The sequence below is a fragment of the Acinonyx jubatus genome, chromosome A1, assembly GCF_027475565.1.
Source record: "Acinonyx jubatus isolate Ajub_Pintada_27869175 chromosome A1, VMU_Ajub_asm_v1.0, whole genome shotgun sequence".
Lineage (NCBI taxonomy): Eukaryota > Metazoa > Chordata > Mammalia > Carnivora > Felidae > Acinonyx > Acinonyx jubatus.
The window spans coordinates 156,414,910-156,435,585 of record NC_069380.1 but is presented as its reverse complement, the minus strand read 5'-3'; the positions used below and the strand labels follow the sequence as shown (position 1 = coordinate 156,435,585).

At 37.8% G+C, this 20,676-nt stretch overlaps 1 protein-coding gene across 22 annotated transcripts in view; it reads right to left on the bottom strand.

The window, feature by feature from the left end:
- The window catches only part of CAST (calpastatin), a 107,933-nt gene that overhangs the window by 11,023 nt on the left and 76,234 nt on the right, over nucleotides 1-20,676 (bottom strand). For all 22 annotated transcript variants that reach the window (XM_027037551.2, XM_027037483.2, XM_027037522.2 and 19 more), the window contains 9 exons: nucleotides 16,981-17,064; nucleotides 16,069-16,116; nucleotides 14,942-15,037; nucleotides 13,205-13,300; nucleotides 9,366-9,467; nucleotides 8,771-8,854; nucleotides 7,087-7,137; nucleotides 6,842-6,913; nucleotides 1,057-1,152 (listed from right to left, as the gene is read on the bottom strand). In XM_027037551.2, coding sequence (XP_026893352.1) covers nucleotides 1,057-1,152; nucleotides 6,842-6,913; nucleotides 7,087-7,137; nucleotides 8,771-8,854; nucleotides 9,366-9,467; nucleotides 13,205-13,300; nucleotides 14,942-15,037; nucleotides 16,069-16,116; nucleotides 16,981-17,064 — 729 coding nt within the window. The remainder of the gene's footprint in view (nucleotides 1-1,056; nucleotides 1,153-6,841; nucleotides 6,914-7,086; nucleotides 7,138-8,770; nucleotides 8,855-9,365; nucleotides 9,468-13,204; nucleotides 13,301-14,941; nucleotides 15,038-16,068; nucleotides 16,117-16,980; nucleotides 17,065-20,676) is intronic.

Here is a 20,676-nt window from a genome sequence, read left to right as displayed (position 1 = left end):
AATAATGATTCTTCCTTTCTGTGCACAGGCACATTCATCATTGTGAACACACACACACATACATACACACACACACACACACACACACACAGCATTTTACTGGTTTTAAGTGTTTCGTTGGAGCTCAAGATTATAGCTCTTAATGGAGGAGCTACCCACGGCTGAGTCTGGGCTTTGTCATTTGGGCCTCTGGATATTTTCAGATGATCCTGAGACTGACCCAACGGGATGAAAATTCATTCAGAATCTAAGACTACAGCACTAAGTAAGCTTTGATGCTACATCAAAAGGAAAGTAAGTGTAGCTGACTTCACTAAAGCTACTTCCTCTCCATCTAGCAAATGAGGCACTTGTTCTCAACCAAAGGAGATGGGGATCTGGTTTAGGGCGATCTCTTTGATGTGCTGCGGTCTCCTCGCCTCGATAGTGTATAATTTGGTACTGCACAGAAAATTAATCAAGGAAGTCTGGGAAAGCTTTGGTCCCACAGCCTCGCCTCAGGACATGTAAATAATTAAAACAATATTGATGCTGAGGTTTTCGTATTGCTAACATGAAAAGGACAACGTTTTACTGGTGTGAATAAATGGGAGGAAAACTGCTCTTCCATGACATGCTTGAATTTTGGGGAGAAGCGGCTCGAACACTGAGCAATTCCACAGAATAAACTTGAGGTTAAATAATAGGTAGTATTTATAGCATGTGTCAGGAAAAATCTAAAGGAGGAGAAAATAATCAGGAAAGCTAATGGATTTTTTTAAATCTAATAATTCAAATAAATGTGCAATGCACACTACTGCTCTTTCAATTCTAATAAAGTAGCAATAATATTAAGTTCCAGGGAAGTGTGTGAAATATTTCATAAACACTCTTTCATTTAATTATTTCAGATATACTGTCATCTCTCCAAATGGCTAGTCTTACACATCTTCTAAAACAGAAAGTGCTTTATCTTCTCAACAATTTTGTTTATTTTCATTTACTCTAAGGCAAGGGTCCTATTTTCTTCCTTATTTTGTTGTTGCTGCTGCAAAAATATATTTCTATGTTGCTTACCACATGAGGGGGCGGGCCAGCAGAGTATGTGGTTGGAGCTGGGGTTTGGGAAACCACTTCAGAGATGGCAGCAGAAAGGTTAGCTTCTTCAAATTTCTTTAAAAAGAAAAAAAAAAATTATTACATACAGTATATTACACAAAACTATGCCCGCAATGCCATTGCTTAAATACAGTTTTTAATACTTTATTATTGTTTATTCTACTTTGCAAATGGATGCAAAGTAACACATAATCTTTTGGGGGGAAGAGACAGAATCTCAAGCAGGCTCCACATCCAGCACAGAGCCCACGATGAGATCATGACCTAAGCCAGAAATCAAGAGTCGGAAGCTTAACCCACTGAGCCACCCAGGTGCTCCTCAAAGTAACAAGTAATCTTAATTTTTATTCTATTTCCTCCTCCATAGTTGCAGTTTACACAATCTCCTGATTTCTATTCCTATTTATTATTCCAAATGTTCAAAAATCTCATAACGACTTAAAAGTTTCATGGTTTATTTACATGTTCTTTGGTGTACATTTAGGTTGTTTGCAATTTCTCAGCTTTCTTCTTTGTTAATTACTCTGTAGGAGTTCTACCAGTGGTTCTTTTTCTGGTGCTGCCTACATTCCACCAGACTGCCCCCTCCACAGTTGCTAGAAAGTCATAAAGCTAAAAGCAATGAATTAAGCATGCTTGTTTTCCATGGCCTTCCTTGCCTCAATTAGATATTTGTTACATATTTTTAATTTTGATATGAGATGGATAATGATGTACAAATGTTGCTTTATACTTGTTAATATGGTGTGAGGTTTGTTTTGTTATTTTTTCTTAATGTTAAATAGCATATTATTCCAGAATCTTTCTGAGATTATGATTCATTCTCCTTTTAAAAATATACTAAATCTTTTATGTTCATTTCTTGATTTTTCCCATTAAATTACAGCTTTGTTTTCTGATTCAGAATTGAATTGATCATTATCATGTAAATCAATCCCTGCATTTAGTTGGGTTAATCTTTCCTAGAAATATTGAAAAATGGTTTTCAGTATTTTTTCATGTTTTTATGTCTTTGCTTTTCAAACATATTTTAGAATAATTTTACTGGGCTATACAAAGTACCTTATTGCTATTTTACTTTAAAAATAACTTATAAGATGACCAGAAAGAATTGTCATGACTCTTTTCAGACACTGAGTCAGACTGTCTTAGATATTTTAATTTTTTCATATTCTAACTTTTCTGTTCATTTCTTGTATTGCTCTTTTCTTTACATGTCTGACATCTCATTTTAATCGTATTTTCTAATCTGTTACTGATGTACACAGTATACACAATGTTAACTACATATGTGCTCTCTACAACTAGGAATATCTGCAAATACACAAATGTTCCTTTTTAATACTTGTCATTTCTTTTTCATGTGTTGTTAATGATTGTTCATACAACATTAAGCAGAAAAGATAATAGAATTTTTTATACTGTGTTTTTAAAGGAAATGCTTCTAGCTTAACTCCAAATATTTGATTCTTGAAATTAAATAGATACTCTTTAATACATTAAGGGATTGTCTACTTTTGAAAGGTGACATTTGAAATACATCTTCTGTATGGATGTAATTGATTATTCTTATTTGATACACTACTATGCTATATAAATTCTAATATTAAATAAATATTTAATTTCTGACTGATAATTAATCCTTTAATAATTGTATATTATCTTTGTTAAACATTATACATCTACAGATTTAAGTGACTTTAGTTAACAATGCTATATTGATCAAGTTTTAAGATTAGGACCATCATTATTTGTAGAAGCAACTATGTAAGCCATATTTTTGAAGATATGGTTATGTCACATGAGACCAACTGCTGTTAAACACTTAAGAGTCAATTTTAAACTTCTCTTGGAAGCAAAGTTTGAAAACAGTTCTATTGTCTTCAGTTTTTCTTTTGCTTAGATTCTATGAATTGTGTTTTACATTTTGTTTTAAAAAACTATTGTACATATTGGTTTTTGATCATTTAAATTTAAAATTTTAATTTTACTGGTAACTTTTCTCTTATTTCTGACAATGTTTTATAAAATGTTAGTCATTCATAAAAACCAACTGTTGGCTATAAATGATTAATTTGATTCTTACATTGATTTATGCTATTTTAATAAGATTTTTTTTCTCTTTTACATTTGTTGGTATCTTAAAAAATTTTAGTTATTTCAAATCAAGCAACTATGAGCCATTTTAGTCTCAGGCTGCTATTTTCTTTTTTTCTTTTATCTTTTACTTAATTTTAAATTTATTTATTTAAATTCAAGTTAGTTAACATACACTTAACTGGTTTCAGGACTACAACCCAGTGACTCATCAGTTACATAATGTGCTCATCCCAACAATGGCCCTCCTTAATGCCCATCACCCATTTAGCCCATCCCCCCCCCAACCTCCCCTCCAACAACCCTCAGTTTGTTCTCTGTGTTTAAGAATCACATATAGTTTGCCTACCTCTTTGTTTTTATCTTATTTTACTTTTCCTTCCCTTCCCCAGTGTTCATCTGTTTTGTTTCTTAAATTCCACATACGAGTGAAATCATGTGATTTGTCTTTCTCTAATTTTGCTTAGCATAATACACTCTAGTTCCATCCATGTTGTTGCAAACAGCAAGATTTCATTCTTTCTGATGACTGAGTTATATTCCATTGAATACATACACTACCTCTTCTTTATCCATTCATTAGTCAGTGGACATTTGTGCTCATTCCATAATTTGGCTATTGTTGATTGTCTTGCTATAAACACTGGGGTGCATGTGCCCCTCCAAATCATCATTTTTGTATCCTTTAAGTAAATACCTAGTAGTGGAACTCCTGGATTGTAGGGTAATTCTATTTTTAATTTTTTGAGGAACCTCCATGCTGTCTTCCAGAGCGGCTGCACCAGTTTGCATTCCCACCAACAGTGCAAGAGGGTTCCCCTTTCTCCACATCCTTGCCAACATCTGTTGTTTCTGGTGTTAATTTTAGCCATTCTGACAGGTGTGAAATGGTATCTCACTGTGGTTTTGATTTGTATTTCTCTGTTGATGAGTGATGTTGGGTATCTTTTCATGTGTCTGTTAGCCATCTGGATGTTTTCTTTGGAAAAGTGTCTATTCATGTCTTCTGCCCATTTCTTTACTGGATTGTTTTGGGGGTGATAAGTTTGATAAGTTCTTTATAAACTTTCCATACTAACCCTTATCTGATATGTCATTTGCAAATATCTTCTCCCATTCCATCAGTTGCCTTTTAGTTTTGCTGATTGTTTCCTTCGCTGTGCAGAAGCTTTTTATCTTGATGAGATCCCAATAGTTCATTTTTGCTTTTGTTTTCCTTGCCTCTGTAGACATGTCTAGTAAGAAGCTGCTGCAGCTGAGGTCAAAGTGGTTGCTGTCTGTTTTCTCCTGTAGAATTTTGGTGGTTTCCTGTCTCACATTTAGGTCTTTTATCCATTTGGAATTTATTTTTGTGAGTGGTGTAAGAAAGTGGTCCACTTTCATTCTTCTGCATGTCACTGTCCAGTTTTCCCAGCACCATTTGCTGAAGAGACATTTTTTCATTGGATACTCTTTCCTGCTTTGTCAAAGACCAGTTGGCTATACCTGTGCGGGTCCATTTCTGGGTTGTCTATTCTGTTCCATTGATGTATGTGTCTGTTTTTGTGTTAGTCCCATAATGTCTTGATGATTACAGCTTTGTAATCAGGCTGCTATTTTCATCTCCTACTTAACCTGCTTGCTACTTTCTTTTGGGTGGTTAGTTTATAATATCTTATTTAAATGTAAAATAATAGCTTATTTATAATAATAGTTTTATAATAGCTTAAATTTGAAATTTAAAATCCAATAAACATTTGGTTAGTCAGATTTCTCTTCCTCTATTATTAAGACATTTATGGTAATAAATGTATCTCATGAATACTGGTTTGGTTGCTTATCGAATTTTTTTAAATATATTTATTTTAAATGTTGTATTCTCTTATGTGTATGAGAGTGGGAGAAGGGCAGAGAGAGGGAGAGAGAGAATTTTAAGTAGGCTCCTTGTTGTCAGCACAGAGCCTGATGGGGGGTGGGTGGACTCGATCTCACGAATCATGAGATCATGACGTGAGCAGAAAATCAAGAGTCGGATGCTTAAAAATTGAGCTATCCAGGTGCCCTGCTTATCAAAGATTTTGATTTGCAAATGTCTTATCCTTGATTTTTCAAATAGTCTATTCTGAATTTACTCCTTGATCTGATAGTGGAATGTTTTTAAAATTCTCTTTTTAAGTAGAATTTCTACTTTATTGTGATCAAAGAACATGGTATGTACAGCAGGCACACATTTATATTTGAAGATTAATTATGAGTCAGAATGATGACTTTTCCTCCAAAGTTTTTGGGACTTTCCCCCAAATAATTTTCTACTTTGGCCATTTGACTTACTGTAATTGGTTATTTCTACTTTATTAACTACAGACACTAACAATTTTTCCCTTTGCGAGATTAATTTTCTAAGCTAGAATTTTTTTTAAAAAATGGTTGTTTTGGGGCACCTGATGGCTCAGTCGGCTAAGCATCCGACTTTGGCTCTGGTAATGATCTTGCAGTTTGTGGGTTCGAGCCCCAAGTCGGGCTCGGTGCTAAAAGCTTAGAGCCTGGAGCCTACTTTAGATTCTGTGTCTCCCTCTCTCTCTCTCTCAAAAAAAAAAATAAACATAAAAAATGTTTATCTCTAGTCATGTCACTGCTATGCATCTTCTTGGGTGGGGATATAAAGGATATAAAGTCACTGTTACATAAAAGAAAAAAACCCTATAATAATAATAATACAGATGGTATAAGGAAGGGAATTAAGGCATTGGATCCCTCTAATTTGTTCTTATGTTTTGCATCACTGTAATGATAAGATTCCATATTCTGAGGATACCGCTCACTTTATATTCTTCCCTAAATTAGGACTCAAGAGCCTCTCTGTAATATAAGCTGTTTGTATGGAGGAGGAAGAGTGGAAGGTCATGGAATGGGGTGACTCAACTGCATGGGCATGGTGTTTTCATAGGGGTATTACGAGGACTCTATTACTAACTGGTTAGTAATACCTTCTTTGACGGGCTTATTGCTTCACAGAGTCCAAAAACTTTGAGCAACTCCAACGAATCATTATTTCTTCTAGTTACTACTCATTCTGCTTCTCAACTAATGTATGTTCCGTGACACTGTCCACATAAGAACTTTGTAAACAGATAACCCCAATCCCACACACACAAAAAAGGTCTGGAGTTATTTAAGTGTGGGCACTCCAACAGACTTACATTTGCATATAAATAAGCCATAAAAATCCTGTAGTAGAGAAACCTGCTTACCATTACCCAACATTTCCTAAAATTTCTAGTAATAGAATTCTCTGTGAGGAATTATCTATTCTACCCAGAGCTAAGTTTTCCTATGAGGTAATTATGGAAAATGATAAATTGTAAAAATATTAACAAGTAAAGTTATTTGAGACATACCTTTGGATAAACTCAAATTTTAAATTCTCTTTTCATAGGTATACTTGATAGAGTATGTGCTCATTGGTTCAATTAGTTACAATGTTGCAAATGTCCACTGTGCTGGTACACTTTGAGGACACAACACATTTCTAATGGCTACAATGGCTTGAAAGCCTTTAATTTTATGATTATTTCCTCACCTCCAAAGTCAGATTCTAAGTCACTAGTTTCCGTTTCTTTCTGCCACCCTAAAAGCAAGGAAATAAAATCAGGAGTTTCAGACTTACAAGAGATGAAGAGTTTGGGGAACCAGCAAAGTCCTTAGACAAAGCATCAAGAAGGAAGTCGTCAGTCACGGGCTGCAAGAACCAAAAAATATATCAACAAACACCACCTCAACTGTTTACTCATTATTCAAATGATGTCACTATTTACTGCCAATCGACTTATTACAAAGAAAGCTATCCCGTTCCAGAATTAACAATCAGGGCCAGATGAGAAAGATCTACTCAGAGAAAAGTGGCTTGCTTACTGGAAGTGATTCCTTGGGCTCTTTTGGCAGGAGGGGTTTTCCATCTTTATCCTATTCGGAAGAGAAAACCATGGCATTAAATCATTTCCCGTGATTTATCCTGTGGGATCTATCACAAATATGAACGCTTTTAAACACTGTAAGGGGTCTACAGGTAATACCTGACATTGTACATTATGAATTAGATTCATCGTTTCAGGAAAAACATTCTCTCATCAGAGAATATGTTCTAATTAGTTCATTCCAACCAACAGCTCAGGCATTCCCTAGGCGTGGGAGCTAAAAAATGAAGTAGGCAAGGCTTGTGACCTCAGAAGCCTATGAACTAGTGCAGCAGAGAAACATGCAAATAGTTGAAGTAGTGTGGCACAAGGTTCTGTGACAGGGCACTTACAGGACACGAAGGGAGCAAAGGGATGCACCCCTCACCTGTGTAGGCAATGGGCTTTGCAAATGTTGCCTGAAAAAAGCTGGCTAAACTTTACAGCCAATATATTCAACATTATCCATTGAGGAATACTACTTGGCAATGAGAAAGAACGAAATCTGGCCATCTGTAGCAACGTGGATGGAACTGGAGAGTGTTATGCTAAGTGAAATAAGTCAGGCAGAGAAGGACAGATACCATATATTTTCACTCATATGTGGATCCTGAGAAACTTAACAGAAGACCAGCGGGGAGTAGAAGGGGGTGAAAGTTACAGACATGGAAGAAGGCAAACCATAAGAGACTCTTCAATACTGAAAACAAACTGAGGGTTGATGGGAGGTGGGAGGGAGGGAAAGTGGGTGATGGGCATTTGAGGAGGGCACCTGTTGGGATGAACACTAGGTGTTGTATGGAAACCAATTTGACAATAAATTATGTAAAAAAAAAAAAAAAAAACAAGACAAACAAACAAAACATTATCCGTTGATTCGGTGCCACACCCTGCAGTAAGCACTTAGGAACAGCACAGAAAGTAGGACAGACAAAATTCCTGCCCCGGGAAGCTCATCCTTATGGCTCAGACGATGCCAAGTTTCAGATGACTCTAAGTGCCACTTCTGAGAAACAGGACAGAATCATTAAAGCATCTTTTAGTAAAGAAAAATTTATAAATGAATGGTAAATCCCATTAATCCACATATACAAAAATAGGCGCAAGGCTACATATGTATGTAGCTGTATATAAATGTATATACATTTAGGTGAATATTCTCTTGAGCAGTGGTATTTCATGAAGATGACTGACATTGGTTCTACTGTCCACGTGTGCCCCTGTTCAAGTGGTTGTACTTCAATGACTCCCCTCTGTGTCACTAGCTGTGTACAATCTCTACTTTCAAAATAAAGGAAACAGAACAACTATCCTTCTACTCAATGTTAAACAGGCTTTCTTTTTCAATGTGTATCTAAGAGTTGGAAATTTTTCTTCACAGGAAATAGTTATTCCTCATTTTGGTTTTTCCTAGTTACATAAAGGCTTTCTAAGTTTTTCTTTGCTTCTGGTATTGTAACAAAGCAGGTATTACATGGCAAAAAATTAGGTAGCTTAGGCATTAGATTTTTTTCACTTAAGTTTTAAGGGAAAAACTATCACTTAAAAACAAAATCTTTATATTCTGGGCCTGTTTCCATGTCCCTTCTTTATGTTTATAAAATTCAGTAGTAACTAAAATAAAACAGAAAAACACTGTTCACCTTGACGTCTTCTAATCTGTAATCAGGAGGAATTGTTTCTTCTTTTTCACCAAGTTTTTCACGATCCTCTTCTTTGGCTTTCTCCTGAATAAAAATTATACCATTCTCATTATTAATATATCCCCGCAAAGTGGATGTCTAAGTGCCTACATTTGAGGGAAATAACTCCAGTGTTAGATTAGAACATATGTATGGCCTTATGTGTAGAGTTCCTACAGCAACTCTACACATCTTTCACACCCTCCCCTACTTGAGCCAGCTCAGACAGCACCACTATGCCAGCTGGGCTAAAAAGCAACGAAAAGGAGGGTGGACAGCTGCCTCTTCTCTCAGGACTCCTCGGCAGTGGAAATGCACATGGCCAAGGTGAGATTCAGAGATTATGTGCATGTTCTCCATCCACTGCTGTAGCAAAACACTGATGCTTTACTCAGGTTTAGATTGTCAAACAGGATATGCTCCATAAATAGATAAAGCCAGCTCGTCATGTGTTGTAGGAAATTAAAAAAAAAAAAAAAAAAAGATGACTAACTTGCTTGGGGAGTGAGGAACATCAATCACAGCTACTTTCAGGAAGTGACTGAGCTGCTATTACCTTGACTTTATCTTCCACAGGCTTTCCATCTTCTGGATCTGCTTCCTTTTTCCCCAGGCTACCAGCCAAGGCTTCTACAGCATCATCTGGCACCATGCCTTTCTAAAAGCATATTTGTGGATATACTAAGAAGGCAGTTAATCACTCCTTTTAAAAAAGACTACAACAAACAATTCAGAAGGGCATATCCTTATTTCAGGCTTGGGTAAGAAGCACAGTCATCTTTTAGTAATTTGAATTACCAACTGAATTGGAATCTATGTTTAGGGACTCCTGGGTAGCTCTGTCGGTTAAGCTCCAACTGGTGATTTCAGCTCAGGTCATGATCTCACAGTTTGTGAGCTCGAGCCCCTCGTCAGGCTTTGCGCTGACGGCGAGGAACCTGCTTGGGATTCTCTCTCTCCTCCTTTCTTTCTGCCCCTCCCCCGTGCTTGCTCTCTCTCAAATTAAGTACACTTAAAAAACATCTTTAGAATATATGTTTGAAAAACCTAAAATGTTAAAAACTAGACCAAATTTCTTATATTAAGTGGGTACAACATATATTGACACGGAGAAACTTACATAATCTAACCCAGTTCTTGGTTTGGAAATAAGGAAGACATGGGATGAATGTACCTCAAACAAGTGGAAAGCCAGCAAAGAAGTGACCTGTACGGTAATCATTCTAGAGATGGTGCAGGAAAGATTTTCAGGCCTATCAGAGGACATTCCTCTCAAAGCTCTGTGAAATAAGCCTGGCCCATCCCAGAGGTGGTGGCTCGGGCAGAGCCTCGGCCAAGATACCGAAGTTTGTGTTCTTTACCAGGCTTCTACTGGCCAAAGTGGATTCATGCTGATTCAGGTGACGGTGGCTGGCTAACCTGAGTGGCACGATGGGAACTGTCTACGTGGGGTCCCAGTGTTCAAAAGGAAATGTGCTCCCTTGTGATACAGTGAGCTCTAGCCATGCTGGTTATTAAAATGAAACTGAGTGAAGAAAACATGAATGATATAAAGGGAAAATAAAGGAGAAACTATGTTTGGGCTAAAAGATAGGACTCGATTTGACTTTTTCCAAATTACAGGTCAAGATCCACACATTAGTGGTTCATAAAATCAACAGTTCACGGGCAGGACTTTTTTTTTTTTCTTAATTTTTAAAGTTTATTTATTTTGAGAGAGACAGAGACAGTGTGGGCGGGGGAGAGGCAGAGAGAGAAGGAGACAGAGAATCCCAAGCAGCATCTACACCATCAGTGTAGAGGAGCCCGACATGGGTCTTGAACCCATGAAACCGTGAGATCATGACCTTAGCTGAAATCAAGAGTCAGATGCTTAACCAACTAAACAACCCAGGTGCCCCAGGACTTTTTTTTTAATGAAAGAATAGAAAATAGAATGCATCATACATAACAAGAATAATTACTTCTAATTAAGCTGTTTTTTTCTATTATATAGATACGGGGTTGAAATATGAATGAATTTCTTATTGCTGTTCTTGGTTAAAGTGTGAAAGCTTCTGAATTAAAAAGTCTCAAAGTTTATTCTTATAAAATTCTATGACCTCACATAGAATACATATCTGAATATTAGAGTAAAAATTTCTGTTTTATATGGCTTAACCAACAATGTAAGTAAGAAAAGTTTTTCTGCTAAGTTGCCCTGCAAAAAGATCGATGAGGAAATGGAACCTGAGTGGAAGGTGACTTAGCACCATCTGGTGGTTGGACACTGCATAGATTTTATTCCCAGGAGCTGCAAAACTCCCTGATGTATATCTAATTTGTTTGGGATTCTATCTAAAGTGCAAGAGTTGCAGTGACCAAAGTCTTAACCAAGCAATCAGAATTGCTAGCTGATCTAAGACATGTCCTCATACTTCACTTCTGTTTTCTCCTACTCTCTGCTGTAGAATCTATGGAAGCTACTACTTCCTGTTAAGCCTGTTTCCCTTGGTTTAAGAATTAAACCAAACACAGCAAAGCTAGGATACACAGCATTTTTAAGAGCAAAGGAATCAGGAAATAGGACTAGGGCCTGCAACTTCTATTTCTGTAGTATTTTATGTTGTCAAATTCACAACTAGTATTCAGGTTTCTGGATGTCCTTAACAAGCTTTATATGCACAAGAACTGTGCAGGGCACACATTAGGCTCCTTTTTCTGCTTGGTTTTCTTTTGCTCACTAATCTTCAAGCCCTTCTTGGGCCCTCTGACCTTTGTCACACTCCACAGCTATTCTTGTGGCTCTCACGGGTATCCCAATTACAGAAATGCCAACTAACTTCAGTGATGGTAATCTCAGCAACCATGGTCAGCGGAGCTGACAGAACAGAAGAGCAGAAAAGATCATCAGAGAATGGGAAACGCAGAGCCCTTTTCTGTGCACTAAACATCCAGTGCTCGACTCGCTATAGTCAGGGTAAAGTTGGAAAGGAACGAACCCTCAAAGGCCCTGGCAACCACCTGGAGCACAAGAGGCAGAGGATACATACATGTTTAGGTCACAGAGTTCTTCTCTGGAATGTTGGCTATTGTCTTTTTGATTCCACTCACTGCCTCTGTTCTTCCTTCCTTCACTGTCTTGCCCCACTTACTCTCCTCTTCTCCAATTCTTTATCACTGTGCCTGTGGCTTAATTCCCACAATGTGAAAGTTCTAGAGTGTACCCAGAGACCTCAAAAAGAGGTTGAGTCCTGTGTAAGGCAGGAGGGAGACCCTGGACTTTGAGGGGATTTTCACTTGGCACCAAAAATGTCCCTGGCAGGAAGCAGCCATATCAGGGCACCCAGGACACACGTCCTACAGCTTCTCCACCCTCTTTTTTCAAACAACTAAATGCACTAAACCCAAGCACGCCAAGTCCTCTGGGCTGGCCTGTCCTTGGTTCACTGTTCTCCCCAGGAAAACAGTGCTGTTCCCACTTCCTGGTGTGATCTTGCCTTCCCTCTGTATTTCCTAATTCCTCCTGGGGGCGGGTCCCTTCGCCCATGTTCCCCCTGCCCTTTTTCCATATGAGAATGATCAAATTCTACTGTAAAGCTTGAGATCTGGCCATCTATCCATGCTAGATGCTAAAGTGGCTAAGAGCAGAAGCCTTATCACTTATCTCACCCAGGCTCTGAAAAGTTAAATGGATTGCTCAAGGTCAACTCAAAGCTTCATTTCCCTCATCTATAATAGAGAGATGATCAGAACAGGGTTCATAATGTCCTTGTGAAACTTTAATAAGATATTGCAAAGCATCCAGAACAACTTAGCTATTCACTAGGTCTGTAGTAATAAAGCACAGTCCCATCAGCTGTTACTCTGAGTCAGATTCTACCTGCTAACAGAAACAAAGCCCACTGAACTCAAAAAGATTCAACTACTTAATTACCATACTTCATACAAAAGTTAGAGAGAGTGAGCTAAGAAGAAAAGGGAAACGAACTGAGTTAACCTTCCTTCAGTTGGGAGTGGGGAGAAGTCATGATGATATTGGTGTAGATTATTCCTTTAGGAGAGCCAACAAAAGGTACCATCAGGCTATCTGTGGAACTCCCAATAGGCTCAAAAGATATGGGAAAGTGAAAGAGCAAGATTATCCACCACAGCTGAAGAACCAGTAAGAATTTCAGAAGGTGAAAAAAAAAAAAAAAAAACAACACAGCCTGTAGAAGTTTAATGAAAAACTTAAATCTAGCTTAAATTTGGAGGATACCCTGAAGCCAAAAGAACAGTAGACCCCATAGCTCTAAAAGATTTTCTTTTTATCTTATCAGAATAAAGTGATGCGTTGGCAACACACAGTGGCAAGTGCACGGGAAAAAGAACTACCTTCCCAGGACACTGCTCAATGTCCAAGGGAACACTCACCAAGGGAGCTGGCTTGGTCGGTGTGGACAGTATAGTACACATGGAAGCTCGAGGCACAGCCTCACTCACAGGAGTCAAGGCAGCAGCCTGAGATGCCTGCGGAGAGAGGCAAGTACAAGGAAGAGTTTTTAGAAATATCTAGTTGGTAAGACTGAACAATAAGGGACCAACGACACACTCTGCTATATTATATGCTGTGAGCATGACTTTCTCAAATGCCTAAGGATTGCTAAATAGTGAATAAATCGCAGGTTCAAACTCTTCTACCATGATTTCAACTTGGTTTTACCTCTTACCTTAGGTAGGTTACTTAAACTCTGAGACTCAGTTTCACATCTGGAAAATGAGAACAATGACAGTACCTACATCTCAAGGGTCAACGTGAGGCTTTCAGTAAAATAAAACATGTCCAGTGCTCTGCATACTACCTAGCTACACAGCTCAATAATATCAGCAACTATTATTATTTGTATTATTTTCAGAAAATATATAACAATGATACACCAATTATAGAATGTAATGTTTTAATATAAATCCATCATTTTTATATATTTAATATTATCTTATCAATTGTAAATAGGTATGTTTACAAATGCAAGGTAGTAATACTATCCCAGAGGTTCCCAAAGTATGGGCCCTGGACCAGCAGCATCAGCCTTACCAGCCTTACCATTTGTTACAAATGCAAATTCTTAGGGCTCCACCCCAAATACTATAGAAATTCTGGAGGTGGAGCCCAGCAATCTGTTTTAACAAACCCTCAGGCAATCCTGGTACTAAAATCTGAGGACCACTGTGCTATCTTATCACAAGAGTAAAATTTCAAACAAACTGGTTTTAATCCAGACATTGACGAAAAGTTATCCTACATGTAAGGTGCTCAGTAGATGGTCATTAGCAGGGCACTATCTCTTCCTTCAAGGAACTTACTATTTACTGAAAACTATGTATACACATCAGAGGTGGAGATGAAGACAGCTAAAAGCTTCCTTGTAATAAAGATCTTAATAGATATACAAAGAACAATAGAGCCCCTGACATATTGTATTCTGCTTAGGTAGGTTTGGAAGGGTGGTAAGATTTGGGGAGGGAAAAGCAGGAGACAAAGGCCATACTTTAGCAAAACTTTAAAGGCCTGGCTAACATTTTAGATGATCTCGAATTAGGAGGGAAGTTTATCCTACATGGCAGGACCACATGGGAACAGCCAAGGACACATACACTCAAGCCCTTATTGTCATGGTTTAGTAATGGGAGGACACACCTTGGTAGGGAAGGAAGCCAGGGCCAGAACACGTTAGCAGGGACTTTATTTTGTGGGGAACAGGGAGCTCCTGAGGGTTGGAGCACGGGAATGATGTGACTACCACCACGCTTGAGAAACAGTAACTCTGGCGGACATGTGGGAAGGACGGCAGTAAGACTGAAGACAGAGGCCACTGCCACCATAAGGTGAGTGGTGATGACAACTTTAGGTTACAGTAGGAGGAACAGAAAGGAAAGCATGGATGTGAAGGAATGATTATAGGACTTAAATTACAATAACATCTGGGCCAGTGTGGGAAAAGAAAGCCCATCTAGAAAAAGTCAAGATCAAAACTGCATGTAAAAAAAGATGGCATAATGGGTCTCCATCAACTACATCATGCTAAAATAGTTGGGCCTCAGATTTTTAAGATTATAGAAAAATATCTTTAAAAGCCCACAAAATAGAGACTTCTATTTTTAGAAACATACTTCTGTTTTTTTGGTTGTCTTAGATCGTTTTCCTTTACTTTTGGGCGGGTCAAAATCTTCTGAAAGTTCATCAATGAGTTCTGATTCACTCAGGGCCTGGAATATAAGAAAAACACTATATTACAAAGTGACTCTTTTTGGTTACAAGAAAGTTTTACATAGAGAATTTCCTGTTAACACGTATTAAGCCATATTTTAGGATCTAAATCCAAAATTTAATGTTTGGGGTATTTTTTAAATTTATCAATGTAAGATAAATGTCATGCAACAAGTAAGGAATACTAAACACCGGGGTACCACAAAAATGTTCATGATTTAGTCCAAAACTTTCCTGTTAATTCAGTTTCAGAAGAATTCTGTTCACATAAAACCACCTTTTCTTTCTAATGAAGATCTGTATAGTTTTTTCGTATGTGACTGTTTTTCACTATTTCCTAATGAGTGCCTTCTGAATAGCTCAGGAAACACAGATCATATACTCCTTCCCTAAGACTCTGAGGGATTTGGGCAACAAAGTTCTCCCATCCCTAGTTCCTTCAGATGAAATGGTATTATTCATTTGGAGCATGTGGAAATTTTGAGCAATACCAGTCATCTACAACAGAACGGCATGTCATCTAGAAGCTGTGCCTCTGTTGGTAGTCTGCGTTTTGAGTCCTGGTCGTGCTAGTTTTTAGCTGTAAGATCTTGGGCTATTTACATGTCTCTGCCTCTGTTTCATCACATGTAAAATGGGAAAAATCACAGCACCACCTTCATTCAGTGAGGACCTGACTGCTTTAGACCAAGTTAAGGCAGTGTAGAATCATTAAAATATCTGATGTCATGATTATAATCAAATTCTGAAGTGCCAACAATATAATTTGAGGCATTCTTGACATCAGCTCCTAATGTGCAATGAATGCCACCTACAAACTCCCAATATTCTAGTAATAATTCATGAAGAAAATAATCATAAAAGATATGAAAAGGAGTCAGAGGTATGAGCCAAGTGTTGCTACCACAAGTTCCCCTCTCTTTACAACTAGGTTGGCATTCAAAGTCTCCACAGAGAAATCCTGTCAAAATGATCTTCAATTTATACTTTACAGTTCTTTTGCTCTTTATCAGAAAGATCATTTCCTAACCTTGGATTTTTCTTCAGGCTCTGGCAAAAGTGGTTTTCCATCTTTATCCTGTAAACAAAATTGAAAATTCATTGAAAGTTAAATAGAACATTTTCTTTTCATGGCTCATTAAGTTTCTTCTAGGGAATTCCAGGATAGGAGGAGATTTTTTTTCCCCTTATATTTTAATGATCTGTTTTTGAGTGAACTTCTTATATTTGAGTGAATAAATTTTCAGTATTTTTTAAATCAAGTATCAGAATAAACAGCTAAGCTCTAAAATAAACTTAAAAATCTCTGTTCTCCAATCCAGGGTGAAGAGGTAGATTTCATTCCTGTAATCCTTTTTTTGTTTTTTGGAGATGACGTTTCACAATTTAGAATATTTCTAAACTGAGGAACTTTCTGTATTAGCACCTATAAGGACAGTTTCCATATATAAGCACAAAGAAGAATCAAAACATTTTCTATCATGTGTTTACGTTTAATTTTTGAAAGATAAATTACAGATATAATTACAGAAGTCCACCATCCTCACATTAAACCCAAACCACCACCAACAAACCACCCTAAGGATACTGGCAAATAGCTACACATTTATGTCTACCCCTTCAAAGATCTATGGTGCTTTTATCCATACAACGGTTACAGAAAAATTTATTCCCAAATTGTTTCTTACGCTTCAAGGTTAAGGATCTATATCATGCATTGTTAATATCTGGAACACTTGGATTTGTGGGAATTTTAATGACCACACGGTTACTACTTAGGAAACAATCAACTAACTTTAAAGAACAGGAAAGAAAGGGTTCAGGGGGTTCAGTTAGTATAAGAACTGGGATAGTCATGTTCTTGAGCATCATGGGAACAGTCCCAACAGAACATGATATGAAGAAGAGCATATTCTGTTAGGTGTCATGGCTAACAGCATACCGTGGTTGGCTTTAATCTATACTCCGAAGGCACAGTTTCATCATCTTCACCACACTTTTTTAGTTTCTCTTCTTTAGCTTTTGCCTGATTAAAGTGGAGAGGGAAATAAAACACAAAACATGTGGGTAATGTAGGTAAAACAAGAGGATATCACTTTATGTACTTCATAAGTGTTGTAGACAAAACCATATCAGATTCAAGTGTGTGTCTGTGCTTTGTAAACTACACAGCACAAGACCATAGTAACTGGTTGGCTGTGAGGAAGACAGAAAAAAACAACAGGGCGGGGAATCCTGGAGAGGTGTCCCCGCCCTGCTCTCAGCTGCTCTATCACCTTGGGGAGCCACTTAGTCTTTCTTAAGCAATAAAATGGGGCTACCAATAATTTTTACCTAGTCCACTGACTTGTAAGGATCACTAGAGAAAAGGAAATAAAATATCGAGACCATTAAGCACAGTGCATAAGTTAGTTGTAATTATTTCAATAGCCTTCATCTCTTACTCAGTTATCTAGGGGGGAAAAAACCAACCAGTTCCCATGGTTAAATACAGTTCAGAAATGGGAGAAGCAGCTCATCACAAATCTTGGCTGATCCATGGATAATTGGTTTTACCTCTTTTAAAAGGACTCTTTTTTAAATTTTTTTTTTTTAATTTCAGTATCGTTAACATACCAGGTTATGTAAGTTTCAGGCGTACACTATAGTGATTTAACAATTCTATATGTTACTCAGTGCTCATCATGGTAAATGTACTCTTAATCCCCTTTACCTATCTCATCCAACACCCCACCCACCTCCTCTCTGGTAACCATCAGTTTCTTCTCTAGAGTTAAAAGTCTGTTTCTTGGTTTGTGTCTCTTTCTACCTCTTTTTTTGTTTGTTTGCTTGTTTGTTTTGTTATAGTCCACATATGAGTGAAATCATATGGTGTTTGTCTTTCTCTGACTGGACTTATATCGTTTAGGTTTATATTTTCTAGCTCCATCTATGTTATTGCAACTGACAAGATTTCATTCTTTTTTATGGCTGAATAGTATTTCATTGTATGTATATACCACATCCTTATCCATTCATCTACTGATGAACACTTGGGATGCTTCCATAATTTGGCTATTGTAGATTGCTGCAATAAAAAAGGTACTCCCTTCACTAAGAACTAGGACTTTATTGGATTACTGAACCATGAATAACCAACTGCATTCGAGATAAAAGTGCAGTTCTATAGTAGATCACTGGCTTCTAGGATATAGCATTTGCATTTTAAACTACTGGTGACTTATGGGAAGTTCCATGATATGTAATAATTGGCACCTGTACCAAGGCATGGATTTAGATCACAAAACAAGGAGCTCCTGGGCACAAAGAGGAATATCACTTAGCAAATTCCAGTTCAACCTACTGCTCCATCTGTATTTCAACCTAAAATAGTAGTTCTCCATTGAATGAATGATTGATTTTAAAAATATTAAGCACTTTTAATGAGCCAAGCACTCTTCTAGGCTTTACAATTACAGTTTTATTGTCCTGTAAATTAACAATTATCATTAAGGGATTAAAGTTGTGGTTTTTTTAAAAAAAATATTTCCAGTTATATTCTACTGCAACACGTGGAGGAAGTCCTATTACGTAGTGGCACTCCCCCATTCAGAGATTCGTGATGTTTCTACCTATAAAACAGCCTTCATGAAAGTCAGAAGTCACCTGTAGAAGACTGTCCTCTCCAGGCTTGTGGACAGTGAGAATCATGTGCACCGTTAAATCCTTTCTATTCCTGTTTGATCTTTACATTCTTTTTATTTTTTTTTTTAGTTTATTTACTTATTTTGAGAGAAAGAGAGGGAGTTTGAGAGTTTGAGCAGGAAAGGTGCAGAGAGAAAGAATCCCAAGCAGTGACAGTGTGGAGCCCAATGGAGGGCTTCACCCCACAAACCGTGAGATCATGACCTGAGCTGAAATCAAGAGTCAGTTGTTTAACTGGCTGAGCCACCCAGGCACCCCTGATCTTTATATTCTTTAAATGCCTGCACTGTAGGCACTGAAGACAAATGTCTACTCAACTGAAATAGCACCAGACCAGGTCACTACACACAGAAATGGGGAGGATTAATGAGGTATCATTGTAGAATACTTATGTCATGATACATTATAAGAATAAGTAGGCATGGATGTCTTCTCTGAAGCATGATGCAATTTCTCCATAGAGAGCTCTCTAGTATGGAATAAACTGAAGTGGTTTGGGACTCCTATAGAATATTAACCTTCATAAGGCTTATCAAAACATCAGAGTATCCAGAAAGTAATAAATTCACCATTAGGCACTAAAATTCAGCTTAAGAATCCAGAGGATTGGAAGATCTTAGGAAATATTTATACTTTGAATATAATTAAAAAGAAAACTACTTGGATGTAAGTAAATAAATAAATAAAAGGAAAACTAGTGGAAAATAGCGGAAGATAAAGTAGAAACTAATAGAAAGAATAGAAAGAACAGTCCTTTTAGTTTTAGTTAGAATTTTAGAAGTTCACTGCTGTGGAGGTTTTCTAGAGGAAACATAAATACATTTATACATGTATCCCAAAACTAGTTACCCCAACTGCTTAAGAACTTATTTTTATGCAGCACTTTTTACAACTACTGACCTGATTTTAGTCACCCTAAGACACTTTGCCCTGAGATTTATGTTTATACGTTTCCTCCCCAAATTACTGTCTTATTAAATCACACCATTCTCTGTAAAAAGTCTGAAATAAAGTGCAGTTGGTCCCCTGCCCTGCAGCTGTCTGGTGGTGGGACTGTAACTCAACTTGGTCTGCTCCCCCACCAAGACACACACACCCGCAGGGTCTTGCCAGGACCATCCTCTCCCTCAGACATTTGTCTATGTGGCTGCTTTAAATAACGTGTGCCTCGCACTGTCTTTATGACAATTTCCTTTCTTCTCAATACATTACTTGGTCTTGGAGGACGAGGACTGCTTCCCCTGCTCCCTTGTGTTCGCCTTCACAAAGCTTGTCATGCCACACTGCGCCTGGTAAGCCCTCAAAGAAAGCTGAAGATAGAAACTGGCCCATTTTGGACCAGAGCAATCCCAGACTCAGGCCAGGAGCCTGTGAGACTCACTTTCCTCAGTGATTCAGAACAGGAAGTGACAGCGGAGGCAGCGGCATTATGACAGTGACAGGCACATGCCAGCTCCCCTCCGTGAGCTGATAGGCTGATGCTTCTGAGGGTGCCCAGGCTGTATTTCCATGTCCCCCAACTACACTGCCTTGTCAACAATGCCCACAGGCCAACTCCCTCTTTTATCCCAGATAACTCAGCTGAAAAATTCTTTAAAAACTGTAATGTCATGGTAAAACTCTCCTCCACCAAATATAAGCTTATTATGGCTCAGAAGGCTTGCTAAGATGTTGAAGTGTAGTAGGCATGCAGGAACTGCAGTTACAGAGTTAATCCTTGCTTGATATTATTCTAATTTGAGACAAGATTTTCAACATTTTTCTCCACAGTTATAAAAAGAAGGATCTTCCCACCCCATCTACCACATTCCCCCTCTCTGCTTATAAAAAGAAGCACCTGGAATCCTTTTGAAAACACAAATTTCCAATGTCCACAAGAGCAGACAAACCTCTCGCCAAGCCATTGCCTCCAGGTTATCTTGTTAGTCAGGTGTCATTTAAGCATTGGCAGAAG